Genomic DNA, 27432 nt, shown 5'->3' with positions numbered 1-27432 from the left:
CAGAGTGAGAGTCTGTCTCAAAAAAAAAAAAACAAAAACAAAAAACAAAGAAAACCAAAAAACCAAAACAACAACAACAAAAACTGAGCTGGATAATAGTTTTCTTCCCAGGCATATATGAGCATCAGAGACCCAAGGATTACAGGTAGGGAAAAAATTTAGGCAACTGTATTGAAGGTGCTCTGATTTTAAGAAAATTTTAAAAAGTCACAGGATATGATGTATTTGGGGTGATTCTTTTTTTTTTTTTTTTTTTTTTTTGACAGTTTATCAGGGATTATTATTGCTTAAGATAGCTTTGAAGTAAATTGTCTGTGTCAAAGACCTTCCTCCACTTCTCTCACTTATCTAGCTCTTGGCAGCTATTTCCAGAATGTTTGCACTAACTCCATAGATTCATGTCTGAAGGATTAGATACTCCAGGAACATCTACTTGGAGAAAGTTTAACTACAACTGTTGTCCATTTTTCGTTTAATGTGCCAGTCACTAATCAAAAAACCAGATGCTGTCATTTTCCTCATCCACTACTTGGGGCACCTAAGGGTGGATGGACAGATACTTAAGAGGCTGCCTCCTCCATCTGAGATTGGGCTTTTCATCAGGGCTGTGCCGCACAGTGTGATGCTGTGTGATAGCAGATGGCTCTGCTTCATGCCCATTACTTTTTGTTTTATCCAAAGTAGAAGCTGTGGTCCCCGGATTTTAGAGAGTAAGGGCTTATCATACTCATTGGCTTTTCTGCCTTTGCCCGTTTCTGCATTGCCACCTGGCTGCCATTAGAGGGAATTCATTACAACTCTGAGTCCCTGCAGGGAGCTGAGAGGAACTATCCTTGTGTTCGGGATGGGACTTGTGTTCTTAAAACTGGGCCGGGCATGGTGGCTCCCAGCACTTTGGGAGGCCGAAGCAGGTGGATCACTTGAGTCCAGGAGTTTGAGACCAGCCTGGCCAACATGGTGAAACTCCATTTATATTAAAAATACAAAAATTAGCTGGGTGTGGTGGTGTATGCCTGTAATTCCAGCTACTCAGGAGGCTGAGGCACAATAATTGCTTGAACCTGGGAAGTGGAGGCTGCAGTGAGCCGATATCTCACCACTGCACACCAGCCTGGGCGACAGAGCAAAACTCTGTCTCAAAAACAGAAAAAAAACAAAAAACTTAAAACGGTTACCCAGATCTCCTTTTATGACTTGTTCAGTCAGAGGCAGCTGGGAGGATGCACTCTGGGGAAGCATTACTCACCAGGCACACACAGTGGCCCTGACTGCTGGCAAGTAGTCTGGGCTGTGTTAAGAGTGAGTCACCTCGGGGAATGGAAAAATTGCAAGGTACTGAGGGTAGGAGTTGTGTGCCAGTGACTGCTCCTTCTCTGTCTGCTATTTTCTCTATAAGGACTCATCACAAAACCATAAATACTGGCGATCCTGTTGAGGCAGTTGAAGCCAACCAACTTTATGGTGATAATGTTTCCCATGAAAGGAATGAGCTGACTGGACATAGCATTGTTGCCTTCTATGTTACAGGTGTATATAGATTTTGATACAAGCTTGTACTTGTATAATGAAAGTTCCATATGTGAGAATTTTATTAGAATAAAAGCAACACAGGGTTTTCTTTGTTGTTTAAACTCAGTCTTCTGTGTCTATCTATCTTTGTCCAGTAGGGGTCACTGAGGGTTAGGCTGTCAATAAGAGAAACTCTCTAATCTAATGATAGATAAGCCGGATTCCTTGTCTGTTGTGACATCTTTGTACATTCAGTACTATCTTTTTTTTTTTTTTTTTAAATATATATTAGAGCAGAAACAAAAGGCGTGAACTTGTATTAAGAACTTTATGGGCGAAGCACAGTGGCTCATGTCTGTAACCCCTGCACTTTGGGAGGCTGAGGTGGATGGATATCATCTGAGGTCAGGAGTTCGAGACCAGCCTGGCCAACATGGTGAAACCCTGTCTCTACCAAAAATGCAAAAAATTAGACAGGCGTGGTGGTGCACACCTGTAATCCCAGCTACTTGGGAGGCTGAGGCAGGAGATTCGCTTGAACCCGGGAGGCAGAGGTTGCAGTGAACCAAGATTATGCCATTGCACTCTAATCTGGGCAACAAGAGTGAAATTCCGTCTCAAAAAAAAAAAAAAAAAAAATATATATATATATATATATATATATATATATATATATATATTTCTGGACAAAAATAACAATCCTGAGCAAGATTCTGGAATAGTGCCCATAGACATGGCTTCTTTTCTTCGTATCATTTTTTTCTCTATTTCTTTAAGATGTTGGCTACCAGAGTTTCCTGGAAAAAGCTTACTAGATAGATACTATTTTACTGGGGAAAAGGGTCAAAATTCCAGAGACAGGGATTACTTAAAATGGTAATATGGCTGTTGAGTTGACTAGATATTCTTGTCCTTTCCCTTTTTGAAGCAATGCTGTTGAAGCCTAATTTGATTTAGTCATTGAGCTGGTTGGTGTCTTAGAGCTGTTCAATACCACGCATGTTACTTTCACTTACCTTCTTGCGTTCACCACTGAAGATGACTTGATGCCCTGCTAGGAGGCAGATTCTCTTGTATAGTAATCATAATAAAAAGAGTTGGCATTAATGAGTCGATGTTTAATGCTTTCTAAATAGTTAATGCTTACTGTGTGCCAAATATATTATGCATTTTCTCACTTAATCCTCACTATAACACTTTGAAGAGGTAATTTTATTATCCCCATTTGACACGAAATAACTATGGATTAAAGGGATTAAGTAATTCATTTAGAGATATACAACTAGAGATTGTGAAATTAGAATTTGAATATAGGTTTGGCTCACAAATTATATTTACAGCCCTGGTCAGAGAGAGAGAGAGAGAGAGAGAGAGGCACTTGGGTTTAAGAGTGAGTTTTCTGTTTTCTTTTTTTTTTTGAGACAGAGTTTCATTTTTATTGCCCAGGCTGGGGTGCAATGGCGTGATCTCAGCTCACTGCAACCTCCGCCTTCTGGGTTCAGGTGATTCTCTTGCCTCAGCCTCTCAAGTAGCTGGGATTACAGGCATGCCCGGGGAATTTTGTATTTTTAATAGAGATGGGGTTTCACCATATTGGTCAGGCTGCTCTCAAACTCCTGACCTCAGGTGATCCACTCACCTCATCCTCCCAAAGTGCTGGGATTACAGGCGTGAGCCACCGCACCTGGACAAGAGTGAGTTTTCTAAGTGCTGTACTGGAACATCTCTCACTTTATTTTCTGCCCCTCCTCCTTAGTGTTACTTTCCCTTTTCTTTCTTAAGGGTAAGACCTTCAATTGCTGAGCTTGGTAAGAAGGCCATCTAGAGTTTAGATGCTGGGCAGAATCCGTATCTGGAGGGATTTCCAGAAGTGGAATTTCTTTTCTTTTCCTTTTTTTTTTTTTTTTTTTGAGACAGAGTCTTGTTCTGTTTCCCAGGCTGGAGTACAGTGGTGCGATCTTGGCTCACTACAGCCTCCACCTCCCGGACTCAAGAGATTCTTCTGACTCAGCCTCCCAGGTAGCTGGGACTATAGGCACATGCCATCATACCCGGCTAATCGTTGTATTTTTTAGTAGAGATTGGTGGCCAGGCTGGTCTTGAACTCCTGACCTTAGGTGATCCACCCACCTCAGCCTCTTAATGTGCTGGGATTACAGGCGTGAGCCACCACACCCAGCCAAAAGTGGAATTCCTTTCTCCCTGCCCTGCCCTCCCCTCCCCTCTCTATTGTCTTTCTCTGCTGTCTAGGCTAGAGTGCAGTGGTGTGATCATAGCTCACTGTGGCCTGAAATTCCTGGGCTGGAGTAATTCTCCTGCGTCAGCCTCCCAAGTAGCTAGAACTACAGGTGTGTAACCACTGTGCCTGACTCAGTGTTATTATGTTTTGGAGAGATGGGGTCTTGCTATGTTGCCCAGAGTGGTCTTGAACTCCTGTCCTCAGGCAGTCCTCCTGCCTCAGCTTCTCAAAGCACTGGGATTACAGGGGTGAGCCACTGCTCCCAGCCAAGCAGTGTAATTTCTGAATTAATAAACTAGCTTCCTTCCAGCTCCAAGAAAAAGCAAAACTTGTGTTCTTGGAGACATTTTTTTCTTTTAAATTCCCAGGTAGATTTGGAAGTTCACTGTTAAATGTGGTTCGACACCCTTGTTAGTGTATGTTACCTACTGGGTCTCTCTAGAAGAGCATTTTGAGTTATTTCTGCCGTAAGATGAATGGTTTTCCAGGCACTTGTTCTCGGTTGTATGTTTTTATGGTCAAAAAGGATGCATTACCAGAAGAAATGTTTATATTTTGGGAGTATTCATAATTTATTGGGCCCAGTTTTGCCCTTTCTGGTATGCCGCCCACTTCTTGCTCTTAAGCAGTTCTCAGATCCTCTTGTTCATTTATTAGTTTATTTGCTCATTCCACAAACAGTTATTTAGTGACTAAGATTTTATAAAGGAGAGCAGACATTTATCTAACTTCAAAAACAGTCTAGTGAGGGATTAACAGTATGTGCTCAGCTGTATTAAAAAGCACAAAGTGCTAAACTTGAGAGAAACAGAAAAAGTATAATAAAAGCTCAAAGGAGGGAGAAGTTTACTTCTCACTGGGATGGAGGGAGGGACTGGAGATAATTCTCTGGAAGTACTGGATTTAAGCTGGTCTATAGAAACAGGATTTTAATATCCGGAGATGGTAAGGAAAAATATGCCAGGATAATGAGGGAAATATTGTGAAGCCAGAGAGTTTTGGATTTAATTTGCTGATAGGGAGAAATGTAAAGTTTTACATGTGAAAGTTTTACAAGTGAAGTTATAAATAAACATTTATTAAGCATTTAAAATGTGCCAGTCATTATGGTGAATGAGGACAGGGTTGATAAACTGGAGACTGAGATTAGACAGATTAGGTAATTTAGGTGAGGTAAGTTATCAGTTGCCAAGGTTTTGTACAGTCTGAGCAGTATTCATAGTCTTTGTGGTCAGATGTAGTTTGTTTGCTGCTCCTCCAAATAATGACAATTATAACCAGTAATTATTGAGCACATATTGAGCACCTGAAACACATTAACTCATTCATCCTTGCAACTCTGAGACAGGTGCTATCATTATCATCATTTTACAGATGAGGAAATTGACATTCCATGAAGTTAAGTAACTTGCCCAAAGATGCTAAATATGATGTATACATAGTAGTCTGGATTTAAACCAGGCAGACTAGGCTTATAATTCCCATGCTACTATAATACTCATGGCATCTAGGTTTACAAAGCAGTAAATGTGGAGATTTTCCTTACTTTGTTGTATTCAGTGACACTTGTGTATGTAGAATGTTCTTTGTAGACATTTTGGGCCTTTGCAAGTTGTCTCAATACCACATGGCCAAACCTTAGAGGCAGAGTCATGGATGTCTCCTAATTAAGTTATCTGAAGCCCACATCCTCTGCCTGTCTTCAGTTAGATGCCTAGTGTACTCATGGGAGGGGACAGATGACAAGAGTTTCAGGGCCAGGCTTTGATGTCTGCATCATGCCATTTCCAGAAACCCAAGGTTTTCAGTCCTATCAGTTATGTGCTATTCCCTCTACGAAATTTATAATCTTAGGTATATTTGTTGTATTTTTAAAAAGCCTTCTCTCTTTGTAAGCATTATTTTTCTAGATTTTGTTTTTTTATTTATGGTGTAACTTAAATTTTTAGTCTGAATCTGCTAAAGTTATGATGCTTGTGGATATCAATTATTTTGAGACCAAGTAAATCTCAATGACATTTGAATAAAACGTCTAGCATACCTTTGCACGGGCTGTTTTTGCTTGCAAACATTAAAGTAATTCTGGGATGTTGCATTGTGTTGAGATTTCTTGTGGGTAACAGTTAGGGGAGACCATCCCAAATTCCTGTGGGTAATCCCGAAGAGGGGCAGATCTAAAATCTTAATGAAGTTCTTAGTCTGTCTTCTACAAGGCTTCTTTCATGGTTTGGGGCCTTGCCCGTTGGCTGTTTGTAAGGGATATCCTGGGGGGTGCTAAATGTGACTTTAAAAGGACTGTTCTTTGTATAATAAATGACCTCTTAAAAAGAAAACTAGTCACGCCCTCCTGCCAGCCTCTAACCACTTCCTATAAATGACAGCACACAGATCTATCTTAGTTTCACTACGTGAAAAATTATTTTATTTTCATGAAAGCAGTTCTCCTCTGCTTCTGTCCTCCTTCCATCATACATATTATACACACACACACACACACACACACACACAAGCTGCAAATAGGCAAACTTTTTACCTGTCATATCAAGGTATAACATGCCATGTTTTGATGATCTTATGAGAATAAATTACTTTGGTTATCTTTCATTGTCTTCTCTAATAATAAAGGTAGGTTCAGAACATATCTTGGTATTTGAGTGCTTTGGATTTTTTCCCCCAAATTTCCTAGGTGTTTTTGAATGGCACAAACATGGTATATGATTTTCTAATTACTGGTGCCAGAAGCTCTTATAACAGCTTTATAATGGCTTCAGGTAGCAAATAGGGCAGAGAAATGGCTTTCACTTTGGGAAATGAAAATATGGTGAAGGTATTTGTAAGACTGAAAAGATGGTTGTGGTGGCTTATGCCTGTAATCCCAGCACTTTGGGAGGCAGAGGCGGGAGGGTCGCTCTTAAGGCCAGGAGTTTGAGACTAGCCTGGTCTACATAGTGAGACCCCATCTTCAAAAAAAATTAAAAAATTATGGCCAGCATGGTGGTGCATGTTTATAGTCCCAGCTCCTCGGGAGGCTAAACCAGGAGGATCACTTGAGCCTAGGAGTTCAAGGCTGTAGTGAGCTATGATCACACCACTGCATTCTGGCCTGGGCGACAGCGCGAGACCCTGTTTCGAAAAACATGGTTGAGAAATGGTGGACAGATGCCAAGTGAAGTGGCTCACGTCTATAATCCCTTCACTTTGGTAGGCCGAGGCAGGCAGATCACTTGAGCCCAGGAGTTCGAGACCAGCCTGGGAAACATGGCAAAACCCCATCTCTGCAAAAAACACAAAAATTAGCCAGACGTGGTGGCACGTGCCTGTAGTCCCAGCTACTCGGGAGGCAGAGGTGGGAGGATCACTTGAGCCCGGTAGTTTGAGGCTGCAGCAAGCTATGATTGTGCCACTGCATTCCAGCTTGGACTACAGAGTAAGACCCTGTCTCAAGAAATGGTGATAGAAATAGCACTAGCAGGCTGGGTGCGGTGGCTCATGCCTGTAATCCCAGCACTTTGGGAGGCTGAGGCGGGTGGATCACTTGAAGTCAGGAGTTGGAGACCAGCCTGACCAACATGGCGAAACTCTGACTCTACTAAAAATACAAAAATTAGCTGGGTGTGGCATGGTGGCACACACCTGTAGTCACAGCTATTGGGGAGGCTGAGGCAGGAGAATTGCTTGAACCAGGGAGGTAGAGGTTGCAAAGATCGGAGCATCACTGTCGCCAGCCTAGGTGACAGAGCGAGACTCTGTCTTAAGACAAAAATAAAAATAAAAAGGAAGAAACAGCACTAGCAATTAATATATTCTGTTGTTGAGATTCTTTTCTTAAAGCCAGGTGGAACTATTGTATAAATAAGTCTTGTAAAGAGGAAGTATAAACACCTCAAGTTGCTTAACCTAAAGTTAGTGTACTTATTTTGACAGATTTTTTTTTTTTTTTTGAGATGGAGTCTCGCCCTGTCGCCCAGGCTGGAGTGCAGTGGCATTATCTCGGCTCACTGCAAGCTCCGCCTCCTGGGTTCACGCCATTCTCCTGTCTCAGCCTCCCGAGTAGCTGTACTATAGGTGCTCGCCACCATGCCTGGCTGATGTTTTGTATTTTTAGTGGAGACGGGGTTTCACCATGTTAGCCAGGATGGTCTCGATCTCCTGACCTTGTGATCCACCCGCCTTGGCCTCCCAAAGTGCTGGGATTACAGGCGTGAGCCACCGCGCCTGGCCTATTTTGACAGAATTTTTTAGGAAAGGGATAAAATATATTGATTTGGAATCAGGCATATAAAAGTTCAGCCATGGGCCAGGCACAGTGGCTCACGCCTGTAATCCCAACACTTTGGGAGGCCAAGGCAGGAGGATTGCTTGATTCCATGAGTTTGAGACCAACCTGGGCTGTAACAGTAAGATTCTGTCTCTACAGAAAAAAAAGAAAGAGAAAGAGAGAAAGAGCTCAGATGTCAGCTCATCTTCTTTCTTGGATGACCTTGGCAAAATAACTTGAATTTCTGGAGCCTCACGTGCTTGATTTATAAAATGGAGTAATAATAAATAGTTCCCAGGGATATTGCAGGGATCAAATGAAATAACAGATGTAAAGATGCTTTATAGTAGATGCTTAATAAATTTTAGTTTCCCTTCCTAGCAAGTCCACCTTCTTTGACCATCACAGCCCAGGAGCTTCTTCACTTCTCCACAGCAAGGGATGTGTTATAGTCATCTTGGTGTCCATAGTATCTGGCACAATGATCTGCATCTTTTAATGGAATGAATGAAGTGCTCTGTTTCAGAAGAGATGGAGCTCCAGCTTAGTCTCCACTGGACTACATCATCAATTTTTCCTTTCTAGTTCTTATTCCCTTCAGCAAACACTATTACATTTCACATGTCAAGAAGAATTCTCTATTGACCCTACATTACTCTCACTGCTCCCCTTTACAGCTAAGTTCCTTGAAAGAGTTATTTTTCCCTGTCCCTGATTCTTCTCCTCCCATTCATTAGTTCTTGAATTGCTCCAGTCAGGCTTTTTCTCTACCATGCCATCAAAACTGCCCTTGTTAGAGTCACCAGTGACCACCTCCACATTGCTAAATTCAGTGGTCAATTCTCAATCCTCAACTTGACATATTAATAGCTCTTACATGGTTAATTTTTACTTTTTAGAACACTTTCACCTCTCTTCTGGGACAGTTTACTCTTTTGGTTCTCCCTCTAATACACTGAATCCTCTTTTTTAGCCCCTTTTTGTTGTTCTTCCTCTTCCCTAGCTAATGTTGAAAGGTTTCCAGGACTTAGTCCTTGAACTTGATCTTTTCTCTATGTTTACGCCCTGAATGATGCCATCTAGTCTCCTGGCTCTAAAATTCCAGCCTGGGCCAGGCACGGTGGCTCACACCTGTAATCCCAGCACTTTGGGAGGCCGAGGCGGGTGGATCGCCTGAGATCAGGGGTTTGAGACCAGCCTGCCCAACATGGCAAAACCGTGTCTCTACTAAAAATACAAAAATTAGCCGGGCATGATGGTGGGCACCTGTAATCCCAGCTACTTGGGAGGCTGAGGCAGGAGAATCACTTGAACCCGGTAGGTGGAGGTTGCAGTGAGCCAAGATAGTGCCACTGCACTGTAGTCTGGGTGACAGAGCTAGACTCCATCTCAGAGGGGGGAAAAATCCAGGCTGGGTCTCTCCCTGAACTCTAGATTCATATATTCAATTGTCTATTCAAAGTTCCACTTGAGGGGTGGGCATGGTGGCTCAAGCCTGTAATCCCAGCACTTTAGGAGACCAAGGAAGGAGGATCACATGAGGCCAGGAGTTTGAGACCAGCCTGGGCAACATGGCGAAACCCGGGTCTTTAGGCATTTCAAACCTAATATATTCAAAAGGACATTTCTACCCTGTTCCCCAAAAAACAAACAACCACAGCCACCAATGAACCACAACCCTCTGCATCTCTGGTACCAATCTTCCCCATCTCAGGAAATAGCAGTCTGTCCTTTCAACCTTTCAATTTCTCAGGCCAACACTTTGGAGTTATTTTTTATTCTTTCCCTGCTCATTCCACAACCAATGTATAAGCAAATCCAGATGATTCCTTCTTTGTAATTATTACAGAATTTGAACACATTTTACCAACTCTGTTGCTGCATTCTGGCTCCACCCATCATTTTGTAGCCACCAATTTTCACTTGAATTATTATACTGGCATTATAGCTGGTTTCCTTGTACTCACTCTTATCTCACAGTAGTATGATCTCAACATAGGAACAAGAGCGATCCTTTTTGTTGTTGTTGTTGTTGTTGTTGTTTTTTGAGATGGAATCTTGCTCTGTCGCCCAGGCTGGAGTGGCGCGATCTTGGCTCACTCCAACCTCCACCTCCCGGATTCAAGTGATTCTCCTGCCCCAGCCTCCTGAGTAGCTGGGACTACAGGCGCGTGCCACCATGCTTATTTTTTGTATTTTTAGTAGAGACATGGTTTCACTGTGTTAGTCAGAATGGTCTCAATCTCTTGACCTCACGATCCACCCGCCTCGGCCTCCCAAAGTGCTGGGATTACAGGCGTGATTGACTGTGCCCGGCTGAGCAATCCTTTTAAAACCTAAGTTAAATCATGTTACTATCTCACACAAAGCCCTCCAATGGCTTCCCGTTTCACCTAGAATAAAAGCCAAAGGTTTTACAATGATCTGTGCAACCATAGGTGATCTGAACTCGTCTCTGGCCTCCTCTCCTGATACTCTTTCCTTTCATCTTTCAGGTCCAGCCATTCTAGGTTCTTTGGTGTTCCCTGAACATAACAAACATACTTCTGCCTCAGGGACTTTGCACTTGTTCTTCTTTGGCTTATCCATTCTCCAGATAGCCATGTGACTTGTTTGCTCATATTTATCTGCTCAGATGTCACCTTATTAGAAGAGCCTTCTCTGATCATCATATATATATATATATAAAAGCGTAAACTTGACCGGGCACAGTGGCTCATGCATGTAATGCCAGCACTTTGGGAGGCCAAGGCAGTTGGATCACGAGGTCAGGAGTTCGAGACCAGCCTGCCCAATACGGTGAAACCCCGTCTCTACTGAAAATACAAAAATTAGCTAGGTGTGGTGGTACGTGCCTGTAGTCACAGCTGCTCGGGAGACTGAGGGAGGAGAATCACTTGAACCCAGGAGGTGGATGTTGCAGTGAGCCGAGATCACACCACTGCACTCCAGCCTGGGCAACAGAGCAAGACTCTGTCTCAAAAAAAAAAAAAAGTAAACTTTCCCCTATTGACATTGACTCTCCATCTCCTCTTCGTCTCCTTTAGTATTCTCCATAGCATTTATGTGACAAGCTATGTATTTACCTGTTTATATTTCTTTTCTATCTTCTCCTACTAGTATGTAAGTTCTATCAGAGCAAGGTCTTTGTTTTGTTTACTACTATTGTTTCTGGTACCTGGAACATGACCTGGCACATAGTATGAAGTAAATATTTGATGAGTGAAATGTGGGTTAGCACAAAATTGTAGATGATCTTATTGCCAGAGTTAAAAGTTCCCATTGTATTAGTGCTCCCATCAAAGGCCCTTTATTATTTTTCTGGGTAGTAGATTATTCACATCTAAAACTCTTTCCTTGTGCCTCAACAAGCTCTAAGAAAAAGCAAAAGGAAAATAAATAAATAAAGATTTCACATAGAAAAAAAATAAAACCCTTCGCTACTATTGGAAAAAAATAAACTTGACATATATAAAGCAATTTTCATTTTTTAAAGCTTGTGAGACTATAGCATCTTTATATCATAGTGTAATAGGTACTCTATAAATAAATAAACAGGGTCTCACTTTGTCTCAAATAAAAAGGCTGGAGTGCAGTGCCATGATCATGGCTTGCTGCACCCTTGATTCCTGGGCTCAAGCCATCTTCCCACCTCAGCCTCCCCAGTAGCTGGGACTATACACACATGCCACCACATCTGGCTAAATTTTAAAAATTTTTTGTAGAAATGGGGTCCCACTGTGTTACCCAGTCTGCTCCTGAACTCCTGGGCTCAAGTGATCTTCCTGCCTCAGCCTCCTGAAATGCAGGGATTACAAGCATGAGCCACTGCATCTGGCCTGATTTAGTCAGTTTGGACAAATGTATACAGTCATGGAACCACCCCCACAATCAACATAAGGAACATTTCCATCATCCCCTATAGTTCTTTTGTGATCCTTTTAGTCAATTTCCTTCCCTCACTCTCAGCCTCTTCAATTTCTAGTTGCATAGTTTTGCTTTTCTAGAAAGTTATATAAATGGAATCACATGGCATGTAGCCTTTTGTGTTTGGCTTTTTCCATGTAGCATAATAGTTTTGAGAATCGTCTGTGTTGTTGTATGTATCAGTAGTTTTGTTCTATTTTATTGCAGAATATGTAGTCCGTTATATGGATGTACAATTTGTTTATACGTTTACCAGTTGATGGACATTTAGGTTGTTTCTAGTTTTTTATATTATGAATAATGCTGCTGTAAACATTCATATACAGGTCTTTGTGCGGATATACGTTTCTGTTTCTCTTGGATAGATACCTAGGAGTGAGATTGCTGGGACCTCTGGTCTAAGGCAGGGCACAGTGGCACACGCCTGTAATCCCAGCACCTTTGGAGGCCTCTGAGGCGAGATGATTGCTTGAGGTCAGGAGTTTGAGACCAGGCTGGCCAACATGGTGAAACCCCATCTCTACTAAAAATACAAAAATTAGCTGGGTGTGGTGGCATGCGCCTGTAATCCCAGCTACTCAGGAGGCTGAGGCAGGAGAATTGCTTCAACCTGGGAGGCAGAGGTTGCAGTGAACCAAGATCGTGCCTTCCGAAGTGCTGGGATTACAGGCGTGAACCACCACACCCAGCCAGATGGATTTTTTTAACCCTTGAAAAGTACTGCCTAAATGAGCAGTTTGCTCTCCTTGCTGATCTTCATCACATCTAGGTGTCAGGTCTGCTTCATGGGAGCTTGCCCTGTGTGTATCCTCCCCGGACTGATGTTCAGGCCCCTTGCTTCTCCTCCCGGGTTGTGGGTGTATGGAGGGGTTGCCGTCTGACAACTCCAGGATACTTGTAGTGCTCATACATCCTCTTGTACTTTGCTTCCTCCCCGCAAGAGGTTCCCTAGTGCTTCTGTGACTTTTTTCTTCTGGCTACATCCTGAAGTCTGGCCTTCCAGGCGGGTTGGGAATGGAAAGTTAAGTGTGACGTCCTCTGACACCCTCCCTTCTTGTAGAAGGGTCTGAGGTTTGTTTATTTAAGCTGAGCAGAGGATGCCAAAGATAGCGGTTTGAGTCAGCTTGACACTGACTTAGGCGCTCCTTTTCACTCTCCTTGTTCCTTCTTCCCTTTCCCCTCCCCCACTGGCCAGTTGTTTCCTGGGCTTTGTCTGAGCTACACTGTACAGTTTTAGTCCCAGTCTACTAGTGCCTGCTGAAAAACAGTCAGAGGCGAGATGGAGGAGAAGCTGCCAGGAAGTTTCTGACAACACTAAGCTCCGGCCTCTGCCTCTGTGCTGATAGTACAGGACAGCAGTAACCTCAGGAGAAAGGCATCCAGAGGCCTGCGCTGAGCTTGTGGCTAACTCAAGGGAGGAGAAAGGACGGGCCTGGAAATGCCCTTCTTAGATTCATCTTATTTACCACCAACCATCTTTATTTTGACTCACGTTCTTGGAGTTGCTGGTGTTCTATACTGGAAGAGGCATACCAGAGGTAGAGCAGGTAACTAACTGGTATCCAGTTATTCTTTAAATCTACTGTGGGACTTTTGAGGGTGGGGTGAATGACAGAGGTCTTCCCAGTTGCTTTCCTTAAAGGGCCAGTACATCTTTCAGCTGGGGTGCTGTCAGACTTAAGTGTGTGTGTGTGAGTATAATGAAGAAGCTGGTCTGCCCTGGGGCCACTTTGGGATAGAGGGGGTGCTCTTTACAGTGAGTCTGTCTGGAGAGTGCTAGTTAGATGAGGTGATGACTGGGCCCGAAACTGAAGGGAAGTGGCTACTATGCTGACTTAGTCTTTCGTCGGAGAACTGAGCTCTTTCTTTACTTTCTCAATCTCGGAGTGGTTTATTGGACCCTTGTTTTTAACTGAAAACATACAGTAACTCTGTACCCTCCTCCAGGTATGTATTTGGGTTGGAGAAGTTTCTGTTAACTTGGTGTGTTTTGGGGTGAGAAAAGGCAGAGGAGGAAGGGTCAGTCAGCGGAAGGGGTCAGTCCTTGCCAAGGGGCATCCTGGAACACTGGGTGTCTGTGTTCTCTTTGATATCATTGATACTATTCCTACACAGTTTGGCTGTGTGTATGCGAATTATCTTGTTCAATGCAAGGAAGTTAATAATCCCTCTCTTTCCTAGGGAATCAGGCTTTGATAATTAAAAATTGGTTGGTTTTTTTTTTTTTTTGTAATGGCACCAGAGCCCTCATTCTTCCCATATTGCTATTAGTTATATTCTGTTGACTTCTAAACACTCAGAGCAGGGATCAGCCCTGAGTTTGGCTAATTCTGAGTCTCCATAGTTGAGGATTCATATGGTCTAACTTTTACTGGAGTATACCCTTGGGTCTCATTGCCTTCAGTACTCTCATTGTGATGGGCTCACTACCTTCAAACTAAGGTATGTAGACACTTTTTATAGTGTATCTTACAAGTCAAGGTGGAGGTTTGATGGCTTATTATTTAGCTTTCTATTAAAAGTTCACAAACGCCTGACAGAATTAGAATTAGATTCAGTCATTCCCCAGTGTCCTTTCCAGTAAGTCCCAGAAAAGCTTTTGACTAAATATTCAGATCCTAGTGTGCGTCTATATCAGCAAAAACAAAGACAGACATTTTAGAAGTATGTTTGATTGTGTGGTGGTGTTTTTAAAAAAGCCACCTCAAAGTGGCTTTCCTGTATTTGAACTTAGAAAGAAAGAGATAGGCAGGCTTAAGTTGTTTGGTCCTATTTACTATTTCACATGTAATGAGAAAATAAATATAATATCATTTAGGTGGAGGCTGCTGCTTTTCTTTCCTTGTGCATTATGGTAATGTCATTTCTAAACATTAAATAACTAATAATTAGTTGTTAATATTTTTAAAGTTTATCTTCAGTATAGGACTTTTATGGAACTTAAGAGCTATCACTCTGCATTTTAAGTGAGTTCTTTTTTATGTTTAGAAATATTAATTTCACAAACAGCCATAAAGTAATTGAAATAAAAAGATACATTGTAAAAGGTTTTTATTTCTATGAAACAACTTTGATTCTAATACCAAATAGATATATTGGAAATGTGCTTTGTTCGCTTTATCTGTAAAATGAGAGATGTCTTTTTTCAATTGGAGACTATGGATTCCAAATCTTTCGTGGAGTTTCTTAGGAGATTCTGTACCCATTTTATTATAATTGCAATTTTAAGATGCATTTCATTTATTTAAAAATATGTTTTTAAAAATAATATGTACACTCTAATTACTTGCCAGTTGGACATCACAGAATAAAGTTTCTCCACCATCTCTGTGTATATATTTGTACTATTAGTAAATGTACCCTTGATTAAAAACACGAAGATTGTTTCTTCTGATCTAGCCTTTTTTTTTTTTAAATTGGAATTACGTACACTATTGCAGAGCAAATTATAGAACATAGGTCCTGTGCCTAATAATAGTAATAATAATGATTCAGGCAAAGCTCAGTTGTATGAGCTCAGGTGTTAACTGAACATAATAGTGAAGTGGGTAACTCATCTCTAGGTAGTAATATTGTAGTACTGGTTTAGTGTGTGTACCAGAAGTTTCTGTTCTTTTGTCTCACTTTTCTATTTGTGTTTACATATTATGAAGAATGTTCATAGTTTTGTTTTGTTTTTTTCTTTCTTTCTTTTTTGGAGACGGAGTTTTGCTCTTGTTGCCCAGACTGGAGTGCAGTGGTGCGCAATACTGGCTCATCGCAAGCTCCGCCTCCCGGGTTCAAGTGATTCTCCTGCCTCAGCCTCCCAAGTAGCTGGGAATACAGGCATGTGCCACCACAGCCGGCTAATTTTGTATTTTTAGTAGAGACGGAGTTTCTCCATGTTGGTCAGGCTCATCTCGAACTCCTGACCTCAGGTGATCCCCCACCTTGGCCTCCCAAAGTGCTGGGATTACAGGTGTGAGCCACTGCACCTGGCCAAAGAATGTTCATAGTTTTAAATACTGAAGGTAACTGGCTTTGAAACAAATATTTGTGCTGTTCTTTCAGGCTCTCGTCTCAATTTATTTGAATAATGTCCTGAGATTATTAGGCAAACTGTGAAGCTGTTATTTGTTTCTATTTATTTGTGTGAATCACTTCTAAAAAATTGATTCTCGTCTTTGACCATACCACCCTGAACATGCCCAGTCTCATCTAAAAATTGATTCTCTGCAATAAAACACAACATAGAAATAAACCAGATGCTGGCTGGGTGCAGTGGCTCATACCTGTAATTCCAGCACTTTGGGAGGCCGAGGCGGGTGGATCACCTGAGGTCAGGAGGTCAAGACCAGCCTGGTCAACATGGTGAAACTCCATCTCTACTAAAAATACAAAAATTAGCTGGTGTGATGGCAGGTGCCTGTAATCCCAGCTACTCGAGAGGCTGAGGCAGGAGTTGCTTGAACTCAGGAGGTGGAGGTTGCAGTGAGCTGTGATCACACCACTGCACTCCAGCCTGGGCAACAGAATGAGAGTCCATCTCAAAACAAACAAAAAAAAAGAAATATAGCTGGGCGTGGTGGCTCACGCCTGTAATCCCAGCACTTTGGGAGGCCAAGGTGGGTGGATCACAAGGTCAGGAGATCAAGACCATCCTGGCCAACTCGGTGAAACCCCATCTCTATTAAATATACAAAAAATTAGCCGGGCACGGTGGCAGGCACCTGTAGTCCCAGCTACTCGGGAGGCTGAGGCAGGAGAATGGCATGAACACAGGAGGCGGAGCTTGCAGTAAGCCGAGATTGCGCCACCGCACTCCAGCCTGGGCAACAGAGTGAGACTCCGTCTCAAAAAAAAAAAAAAAAAAAAAAGAAAGTTTTTGTTTTGTTTTTTATTAAATCTACTCCCTTCCTGTTTCACGGGTTTTATTTCCTATCTTGGCCTTATAAGGATCCAGGACTCCAGCGTCATTTAAAAACTCACAGCTCTGCTATGGATGCTTGTCCTTTAGGGTAAGTAGTTACTACCTCTGGAAAGCCTTCCTTGACTGAAATACGAGTTCCTATTCTGTGCTCCAGTAGCACTCTGTTAATACTACTTATTCAAACCTGTATTGTCATCTTGCTTAGCTTCCCCTTCTCTCCTTACTAAGTAAAACAGGGACTCTTCTTTTTTTTCTTTTTTTTTCTTTCTTTTCTTTTTGAAACTGAGTCTCGCTTTGTTGCCCAGGCTGGAGTGCAGTGGCATGATGTTGGTTCACTGCAAATTCTGCCATCCGAGTTCAAGCAATTCGCCTGGGATTACAGGTGAAAACAGGCACTCTTACTCATCTCAGTATTTCCAGTGTCTGAGGCAAAATAGATGTCAGTAAATATGGCCGTGTGCAGTGGCTCACACCTGTAATCCCAGCACTTTGGGAGGCTGAGGTGGTGGATCACCTGAGGTCGGGAGTTCGAGACCAGCCTGACCAACATGGAGAAACCCTGTCTCTACTAAAAAATACAAAATCAGCAGGGTGTGGTGGCGCATGCCTGTAATCCCAGCTACTGGGGAGGTGGAGGTTGTGGTGAGCTGAGATCTCACCATTCCACTCCAGCCTGGGCAACAAGAGTGAAACTCCATCTAAAAAAAAAAGTCAGTAAATATTAGCTTGAATAAATAAAAAAGTAAAGATGGCACTAGCTGTAAACTGTAGCAGGAACCACGCCATGTTCATTTGTTTATTAAGAGGGTTTGGTTTAGTTTAATGTGTGATCTAAAATGGATGCTTGGTATAGGTTAGTTAGATGATATAGAGTTGCCCTGTGTTTTAGTTTATTAAATCTCACATTGTGATAGTATAAGCAGGAAAAGAGCTTTATGTTTTTTTTCCTCTCTAGGGTCTTGTTTTCTTTACCTGTAAAATGAAGGAGTTGGATAATATGATCTCTTAAAGTTTTCTCCATTTCCAACATCCCACTAGGAAGAATAGCCATAATCCTGGATCCAAACTATATGAAGTACAATCTAAGATTGCATTCCATCACCTCCCCATCTTGGCTTTTTAAATTTAAAGCAGTTCCCTTTATCATACTATTGGGTTATATTAAACCTAAGATCAATTATAAAATGGCCAAACCTTGTACATGAATTGTCTCCCTTGCAATCGCTGCTATGCCTTTGGTTGTCTTGAACTTCAGCATAAGACTTATAGGTATCCTAGAGCCAGGCTTGGTGGCTCACGCCTGTAATCCTAGCACTTTGGGAGGTGAAGGCATGGGGACCACTTGAGGTTAAGGAATTTGAGACCAGCTTGGCCAACATGGTGAAACCCCATCTCTATCAAAAAATAAAAAAATTAGCTGGGTGTGGTGGTGTGCGCCTGTAATCCCAGCTAGTCGGGAAGCTGAGGTAGGAGAATCACTTGAACCCGGGAGGCAGAGGTTGCAGTGAGCCAAGATTGCACCACTGCATTCCAGCCTGGGCAACAGAGTGACTCCATCTCAGGAGAAAAAAAAAAGACCTACAGGTATCCTAGTTAAATTTTGTCCTGTGAGATTTGTTGCAGACTTCTAAACTTTTTAGATTTCTTTGAGCTTTAATTCTTCCATGTATGGCAATAGCTGTGTGTTCTTCATTTATGTTATCTACAAATTAGTTAAGCACATAATAGGGACTCAAATATTTGAATAAATGGTCATATATCTAACATATCTTTGCTCAAATAACTAAAGCATTAGAATGTTTAATCAAGGTATAGTCTTAGTCTTTCCCTTTCTTTTCCTTTTTTTTTTTCTTTTAAAGAAACAAGGTTTTGCTATGTTGCCCAGCCTGGACTTGAATTCCTGGGCTCAAGCCTCCTCCCACCTTAGCCTCCCAAGTAGCTGGGACTGTAGGCACCCTACCATGCCTGGCTCTTTTCCTTTCCTTTGCATTTTCTTTTTCTTTTTCTTTTTTTTTTTTTTTTTGAGACGGAGTCTTGCTCTGTCGCCCAGGCTGGAGTGCAGTGATACCGGCATTACTGCAAGCTCCGCCTCCCGGGTTCACACCATTCTCCTGCCTCAGCCTCCCAAGTAGCTGGGACTATAGGCGCCCGCCACCACGCCTGGCTAATTTTTTTGTATTTTTAGTAGAGATGGGATTTCACCATATTAGCCAGGATGGTCTCGATCTCCTGACCTCGTAGTCCGCCTGCCTCGGTCTCCCAAAGTGCTGGGATTACACGTGTGAGCCACCGCGCCCGGCCTGCATTTTTTGTTTTCTTAAAGATTTGTACAGTGTAGTAGAAAGACCACTTAACTTGGAATCAGAAGATCTAGGCTCTAAGCCCTTGCTCTTCTGCTTACTACTATGTAATGCTGGACTGGTCACTTCCTCTGGTCTTCAAATTTCTAGGCTGTTTGAGAAGAAAAAAGACTAAGATCTCTAACTTTCTGTGATTCTGATTCAGTTCGATCATCTGGCTTGTTCTTGGAAGTCATATGGAATTGTGGTTGAGAGCAGGTTGAGAGTCTGGAGTCAGATTGCCTGTGTTTTTATCCTAGTTCTGCCACTACTGGCTGAGTGACATTAGTCTATCTGGGCCTCTGTTTCCTCATCTGCAAAATGGGTTTGATTATGCTGCTTGGTTGTTTTTACTTATTTTCTTCTTGTTGTTGTTCTTTTTTTTTTTTTTTTTTCCTTTTTTCTTTTTTTTGTGAGATAGAGTGTTGCTTTGTCACCCAGGCTGGAGTGCAGTGGCATGATCTCAGCCCACTGCAACCTCTGCCTTCTGGGTTCAAGCGATTCTCCTGCCTCAGCCTCCCAGGTAGCTGGGATTTCAGGTGTCTGCCACCACGCCCAGTTAATTTTTGTATTTTTAGTAGAGGTGGGGTTTTACCATGTTGGCCAGGCTGGACTTGAATTCCTGACCTCAAGTGATCCGTCCAGAACTCCTGACCTCAAGAGGTCCGTCCATCTTGGCCTTTCGGAGTTCTGGGACTGCATGCATGAGCCATAACGCCCGGCCTTGACTTAGTTCTTAGAACACATTCTGCATGTGGTAAAGAATATGTGATTATTTGCCATCATTATTAGAATTTTTTCACATAAGATATCATTGAAGACATAGTACTTTCCTGTGAGCTATTGGAATGAAACAGTAATTGTCCTTATTTTTAAATTTTTTAAATTAAAAAAAATTTTCATATATAGAGACAGGCTTTCTCCATGTTGCCCACGCTGGTCTCGAACTCCTGGACTCAAGCAATCCTCCATGTCGTCCTCCCAAAGTGCTGGGATTACAGGCGTGAGCCACCAGCGCCCGGCCTGTCTTTATAGTTAGTAATTAAGAACTGTGACATGCCAGGTGTGGTGGCTCACGCCTGTAATCCCAACATTTTGGGAGGCTGAGGCGGGCGGATCATGAGGTCAGGAGTTCAAAACCAGCCTGGCCAAGATGGTGAAACCCTGTCTCTACTAAAAATACAAAAACTAGCCAGGCGCTGTCCTGGGCACCTGTAATCCCAGCTACTTGGGAAGCTGAGGCAGGAGAATCGCTTGAACCCGGGAGGCAGAGGTTGCAGTGAGCCGAGATTGTGCCACTGCACTCTAGCGTGGGCAACAGAGCAAGACTCTGTCTCAAAAAAAAAAAGAAAAAAAGAAAAAGAAATGTGACAGAAGCCAATACAGGGGTATATAAAAAGTAGGTGATATATTATGATCACTGTCTTACACGTTAGAAAGAAAGATGTTTGTGTCTTTTATATCCTTAATAGTGGGTGATTTGGGCATTTTAGGAAAGAGATTAAGTATATACCTTCAGTTTTCTTTGTTTCTGTGAGAAAGCCAGTAGCTGTCAATTCTCAGGTAACTTCTGACCACATGTGGAAATACTGGCCTGAACCTCTTCCCTCCACTCACCCTTTTTAAGATCTGCAGGTAGCAGCCAGATTCACTTTTTCCTACCTTTAACAGGAAATGACAAAAGGTTGGGGAAAAAAGAAGGGGAATGGCTTGGAGGACTCTACTGGCCCATCTCCTCTGGATAATTAAGAGCTGACTGACCTATTCAAAGTCCTCTCCTCCATTGCAACAGAACTTGCCCCCTTTTTGAGACTCAGGACCTCTTGGAAACTTGAAGGGAAGGGCCTGTCTCCTGTAGGTAGACTGATCTTGTCCCCACGACTCGACCCTACTTTTCTCAATCTGCAGTGCCGTTAGGGGAAATAGGTTTTGCTTGAGTGCCAGGGAATTGAGGAGATGGCAGATTTTGGTTCACTGTCCTCCAGCTTCACCCAGTAATTATTATTTTAATTTTTAGATAATGTGAATTCAGTATTTCTAGAAGTTGCCACATGTGCTCATTTTGGATGTCCTAAATCTCTAGTCAACTAGAGTTAAGTATTTTTTTATTTTATTTTTTTTGAGATATAGTCTTATTCTGTCACCTTGGCTGGAGTGCAGTGGTGCAATCTCGGCTCACAGCAATCTCTGCCTCTGGAGTTCAAGTGATTCTCGTGCCTCAGCCTCCCAGGTAGCTGGAATTACAGGCATGTGCCACCATGCCCGCCTAATTTTTGTATTTTTTAGTAGAGGTGGAGTTTCGCCATGTTGGCCAGGGTGTCTGCAGCTCCTGACCTCAAGCGATCTGCCCACCTTGGCCTCCCAAAGTGCCAGCATTACAGGTGTGAGCCACTGTGCCTGGCCGAGTTAAATGTTTTTATTTCTTACCCTTCCCAAGAATATTTCACCTTCTTACATATACAACTCCTGTACCTTAGTGCTTATTCTGCTTTAGGTCCTTCTCAGAGACAGCAGAGTATAACAGGAAGCACAACTTTGGAACTGGACAGACGGATGTGTAATCTTGGTCAAGTTATTTAACCTTTTAAAGTCCTAGCATTTTTATCTCTAAAATGGAAATGATAATACCTTTCTTGGAGAATTGTTGTTGGGGTTAAATGAAATGATATTTAAAATTTTTAGTGCATTAACTGTGAACTAACAGTTACAGTAAATGTTCAGTTAATTTTAGCTTAGAGTATTCAGTGCCTTCTAAATGTGATAGAGATTGGGTTATGAAGACAAAAGAGTCCCTACACTCAGAGAATTTATTTTTTTATTTTTTATTTTTGAGAGAGTTTCACTCTGTGGTCCAGGCTGGAGTGCAGTGGTGCAATCTCGGCTCACTGCAACCTCCACCTCCCGGGTTCAAGCAGTTCTCTCACCTCAGCCTCCCAAATAGCTGGGATTACAGGCATGTGGCACCAAGCCCAGCTAATTTTTTTTGTATTTTAGTTAGAGACGGGGTTTTACCATGTTGGCCCCAGGGTGGTCTCGAACTCCTGAGCTCAGGCAATTTACCTGCCTCGGCCTCCTAAAGTGCTAGGATTACAGACGTGAGCCACTGCATTCAGTCTCACTCAGGGAATTTAAATCTGATAAAAGAAGAGGTTACTAAATATGAGTCAGGAAATGTTCATTCCTTTTTTTCTCTCTTCCCTATTTCTTATGCATTCCTTTTCCCAGTATAAGGCAAATTCTAGGAGGACCCTTCCTCTCCAAGGCTAAAAAGAGTCTTATAAGAGGGACAAACTGAGTACAATTGTCACAGGTTATCGGGGTGACTGAGAGCTTAGTCTAGGCGGGATAAAGTCAGCTGTGAGAACCGTTATTAGTAAGCAGTAACCAGGATTATTAGCAGTTTGTAGGTGGGAGGGATACCCACTTGGGAGTGAAGTTGTCAAGCAACTGAGGCAGGTCATAGGGCTTGTTTAAACTGAATGGCCTGCTAGGCAAGCTTGCATTTACTTGTTTTCATTTGTAGTCTTTTGGGCTAATCTCTGAAAACTTGCTTTCCTACGTGCTGCCCCTCCTCCCTGCCTGCCTTCAGGACAGGATTGAAAGCAGCATTAGCCTGAAGAAGTCGTTCTATTTAGGGAGCTAGAGCAGAGGGCCAGTGATTAGGCCCTTATCTGCAACGGGGCCTTTTTGAGTGTTGTGGGGCCAGGGCTGCAGTGTCTGTCCTGACACCCACAGAGGCTGGACTTCTCTGTCCCCTGGTTGGGTCAGAACTGGGAAGAACCAATAGAAGGGCCAGGCCAGCTGAATGAAAAAGCCCTTCATTGTGTTTCTTCAGCATTCCAGTGTCTGGTACAATTAGCCAAGACTCGGAAAACAAGTTGGACAAACAAGCAGGCAGCCTTCTACTGATGGATAAAAGGATTTCTGGCACAGCTGAGTTAAGTGCACTGACTGTAAAGACAGAGTAGGAGGCTCTGGGAAGAAGAAGGGGACTTTGGAATGCCATTCCTGGCTTTGAGGGGAAAGAATGGAGCAACAAGCAAACGGTATTTTTGAAGCTGATAAAATCTGCTGTGATAATCTACCTGGGAGGCTGGCTGAGGCGAGGCTGGCTGAGGTGGGGCTACTCTGTAAAGTACATGGAATCATTGGGGAGTGACTGTGACTCTTCCCTTTGGGCAGCTGTAAGTGCGGGGAAGGGAAACTCTCTTTGGAATCTAGGGATCTGTTTGCAGTGGACAGTGAGTGTATGAGCTTGCTCCATTATAGTCTCTCCCATCATGAGACCTTCTCAGTTGGTTAACACTTTATGTGTACTTCTGCCTGAGAAGAGGCACACCTGAGGAGCAAGTTGTTGGGCAATGGATGCACTGTTCCTGACTTGGCAGCAAACCACTTAGCTCACTAGCTCTCCTGCAACTACGATTCCCCAGATTACAAGCTTCTGCTCTGCAAATGGAGGGTAACTCAAAGACCAGTTTCTACCTACTCGGGCTTACTTACTTCATACCTTGACTGGACTTTTGCATATGGAGCTCTCCCTCTGTGTGCTCTAATTGGTCTGGAAACACTGAGCCGGTGATACTTTTGAACAGCGTGCTATATGCCTGAGACATGGACCCAGTTTTTGGAAGTGCCCTAAGGAGGAGCTTCCTCTCTGACCTCAAGGGAAGAAGGAGGTCAGTAGGAAGTGGTGGGTGGAGCCACTTCTCTGTTCTGCTGTCTCCTCTCTACACCTCGCAGCCCTTTTTCAGGAGCTGTGAAGGGTGCACAGGCCACTAGCTGGAGGTCCTTTGGTACCCCCTCCTTTTAGGTGGGGTCAGCAGGCACAGGGGCACCATGTGGCCGAGTTATCAAGATGAGCACGAGTTCAACGCCCACCTGGTTTGTCGCATGTGCTGTATGGGTTAGTATGTGAAGTTTTTTTTTTTCCTTGTCTGGGCCTGAGGATCCCAAATAGCCCTTGCTCTCATTGACTCATAGGAATGCATGGACTTTGAAGCCTTGTGGTGTTACAACCTTTGGGCTTGTTAAAATGTGCAGTGGAATAGATTGGGGTGCCCTACTTCCCCGGGGAACTTCTTAAGCTTGCAGTAACTGGCAGTTAAGAGCCCAAGCTTTGGGTGTAGGATTTTTTTATAGAGACTGAATTCATACTTATGCTTCTGCCTGTATCAGGAAACCACTCTTAAGGTATGTTGCATAGTGCTGAAAGTCCAGAGTGTATTTTTAGCAGAAGTTGGTTGGTTACGGAGTCCACCTCTGAGCAGACTGGGGGGGGATGGGTGGTAGGAGGGAGGAGTCATGGCCTCTGTTTCCTCTTTGGGGTTTAGCGCTAGTTCTTTTACACTTTACTCCGCCAGCTGTGACAGAGAGAGAAAAAGACTCAAAGATGATCTGGGGACAAGGACCTAAATAAGAGAGGCTAGGGGAAGAGTCATGTTAGCTGTGACTTAGATCTCTCTTGATAAGGCATCATTAAATAATGATTGTTTAAGTAATGTCCTGTGGCCTTGAACAAATGACTTAACCTTTTTGGCCGTAGGTTTCCATGGTTTCAAAATTGTAGGGTATACACACTGGCGCTAGACTGAGAGACATCAATTCTCTGTAAAATAAAAAAAAAAAAAGATAAAGAAAATATAGTATGTCTTTCATAAAGCTAAACTTAAAAGAATTGTTTTTTATTCTGAAATTGTCTTTCCTACTTTTTAATGTTAAAATATCCTTTATTTTATGAGAGAATTGTTATTATGTGGTAGTGTGTTTTTAAGATATTCCTACTTAGCAAAATGAAAAGTTGACAGCTGTTAGGCTTTCTGATTTATTGTGGAACATGTATTGGTCTATGAAATCTAAGTTTGGGAACTCCTGGTTTGGTAATCTGCTGTCTTTTGATTTTATACTTTGAGGCTCTAACAAGGAGCAAAATTGTGACCCAAACAGGCAGATTTTCATTAAAATTGAAGTAATTCGTTGTTTGATAAAGAGAAGACCTTAGAAAAATCTCAGAGAAGGAGAGCAACAGAACTAGGGTTCTGATCAGTGTCCTGACTCCTAGGCTAGTGCTTCCAAGTAGGTGCTTTTTGAGGAAAAAAAGCTGATACAGCAATAATGCTTGGGGCACAGGAGGGGCAGTTTTAGTGGTCTACTTTTTTATCTTTCCTGTATCATTGAGATGTCTTCCCTGGGACCTACAAGAAAGAATTGCCTGTATCTAAAAGTGCTTGGAGATAAACATACAGCAAAAGGGCCTTTCCTGTAACCAACAGAGAAGTATAGGAAAGTCCAAAACCTTTACTGAAAGTTTCAGGGCAAAAATATAATATAGCCCCGTCTCCCACAATCCCACATAATCCCCTAAAGGCATTGTAGCCTAATAGCTAAGAAAATGGGCTTGGCATCAACTGTCTACATGGGGTTCCTACTCCACCACTTAACATCAAAACCAACTGGGAACATTGCTTAACCTTTCTCTAGCTTGGTTTCCTCATTTTTTATTTTTCTTTTTTTCATATCACTATAAAATAAAATCACTTGTATAGGGAGAATGGATGAAGATTAGCAGTAGATCTTCATGTTATATACTTTTCACTTTATATTACTGCTGTAACTACCAGCTAGCATTTATTAACTTATGTGTAAGAAACCAGGCTAAGTGCTTTCATATCATATACTCCTCACAATCACTCCATGATTTAGGGTCTGTTTTGTTTTATTTTATTTTAGAGGTGGAGTCTTACTCTTGCTCAGGCTGGAGTGCAGCGGCATGATCTTGGCTCACTGCAACCTCCACCTCAGGGGCTCCAATGATTCTCCTGCCTCAACCTTCCAAGTAGCTGGAATTACAGGCATGCACCACCATGCCTGGCTAATTTTTGTATTTTTGGTAGAGATGGGGTTTCGCCATGTTGCCTAGGCTGGTCTTGAGCTCCTGACCTCAAGTGATCCATCTGTAAAAAATAAAAATAAATAAAATTACTATTCAAACCTCATTGCTTAAAAAAGGGATTAAAACAGACTCTAAATCAGCTGGGTGTGGTGGCTCATGCCTATAATCCCAGCACTTTGGGACGCTAAGGCAGGCGGATCAGTTGAGGTCAAGAGTTCAAGACCAGCCTGAGCAACATGGTGAAACCCCATCTCTACCAAAAAATACAAGTTAGCAGGGTGTGGTGGCGTGTGCCTATAGTCCAAGCTACGGGGGGTAGGGTTGGGGGGCGGCTGAGGTGGGAAGATCGCTTGAGCCTGGGAGGCAGAGGTTTCAGTGAGCCAAGATCCACTCCAGCCTAAGTGATAGAGCAAGACCCTGTCTCCAAAAAAAAAAAAAGAGGCCGGGCACAGTGGCTCACACCTGTAATCCCAGCACTTTGGGAGGCCAAGGCGGGCGGATCATGAGGTCAGGAGATCGAGACCATCCTAGCTAACACGGTGAAACCCCGTCTGTACTAAAAATACAAAAAATTATCTGGGCATGGTGGCGGGCGACTGTAGTCCCAGCTACTTGGGAGGCTGAGGCAGGAGAATGGCGTGAACCTGGGAGGTGGAGGTTGCAGTCAGCCGAGATCACACCAGTGCACTCCAACCTGGGCAACAGAGCAAGACTCTGTCTCAAAAAAAAAAAAAAAAAGAAAGAAAAGAAAAAAGAAAAAAAAAAAGCTTCCCACATGATTTTGAGATGGTTGGTTTACAGACTGATATTTAGGAACTATTGGCCTAACTCCTCATTTTATTTGCAGAGTTGGAAATATAAATAAATTTTTAAAAACAACAAAGGACAAACTCCTAATTTTATAGGTGAAACTCAGGCTCAAAGAAGGGAAATGAATGCCATGTAAAGATATGAACCATAGACTAGACAGCAGGAAATCCAAGTTATAGACCTAGTTCTGCCCCTGTGTGACCTTGTCTAAATTATTTAATCTCTCTGGGCCTTGGTTTCTTCATCTTTAAGATGATTTTTGAGGACTCTTAAAACTCTCTCTTTGTATTTATGAAATACTTAGTTTTTCTGACTGTGATATTCCCATGAATTTTCTAAGAACTATTGAGCTTTTCTTCCTCTTGTGTTCTTATATGTCTTTCCGTCTCACTGTGGCTCTCTTTTTTTGCTACCATGCTTACTCCTGGATTTCTTTATCTCCCTTCTGCCCTTTATTCTCTGATTCTCAATAGTCCAAAGAACTACCGTTATAATAAAGATTAGGTTTTCCTAAGAAATAAGGTAAATTTTTTTTTTTTTTTTTTTTTT

The 27432-nt window shown here is 42.6% G+C and overlaps 1 protein-coding gene across 8 annotated transcripts in view; it reads left to right on the top strand.

The window, feature by feature from the left end:
* Positions 1-27432, top strand: part of LOC105494777 (microtubule actin crosslinking factor 1) — a 390378-nt gene that overhangs the window by 93173 nt on the left and 269773 nt on the right. The window contains exon 1 of one of the 8 annotated variants that reach the window (XM_071095721.1): positions 13025-13480. The exons of 2 other annotated variants lie outside the window; for them this stretch is intronic. In XM_071095721.1, coding sequence (XP_070951822.1) covers positions 13372-13480 — 109 coding nt within the window. In that variant the 5' untranslated portion in view covers positions 13025-13371. Of the gene's footprint in view, positions 1-13024; positions 13481-23888; positions 24088-24235; positions 24375-27432 lie in introns of those variants that run through there. 5 more of the 8 variants (XM_071095723.1, XM_071095748.1, XM_071095752.1 and 2 more) reach the window with 5 other exon arrangements.

This window comes from Macaca nemestrina, chromosome 1, assembly GCF_043159975.1.
Source record: "Macaca nemestrina isolate mMacNem1 chromosome 1, mMacNem.hap1, whole genome shotgun sequence".
In the NCBI taxonomy this organism is placed as follows: Eukaryota; Metazoa; Chordata; class Mammalia; order Primates; family Cercopithecidae; genus Macaca; species Macaca nemestrina.
The sequence above is the reverse complement of the archived record's forward strand: the minus strand, read 5'-3'. Positions and strand labels throughout refer to the sequence as shown.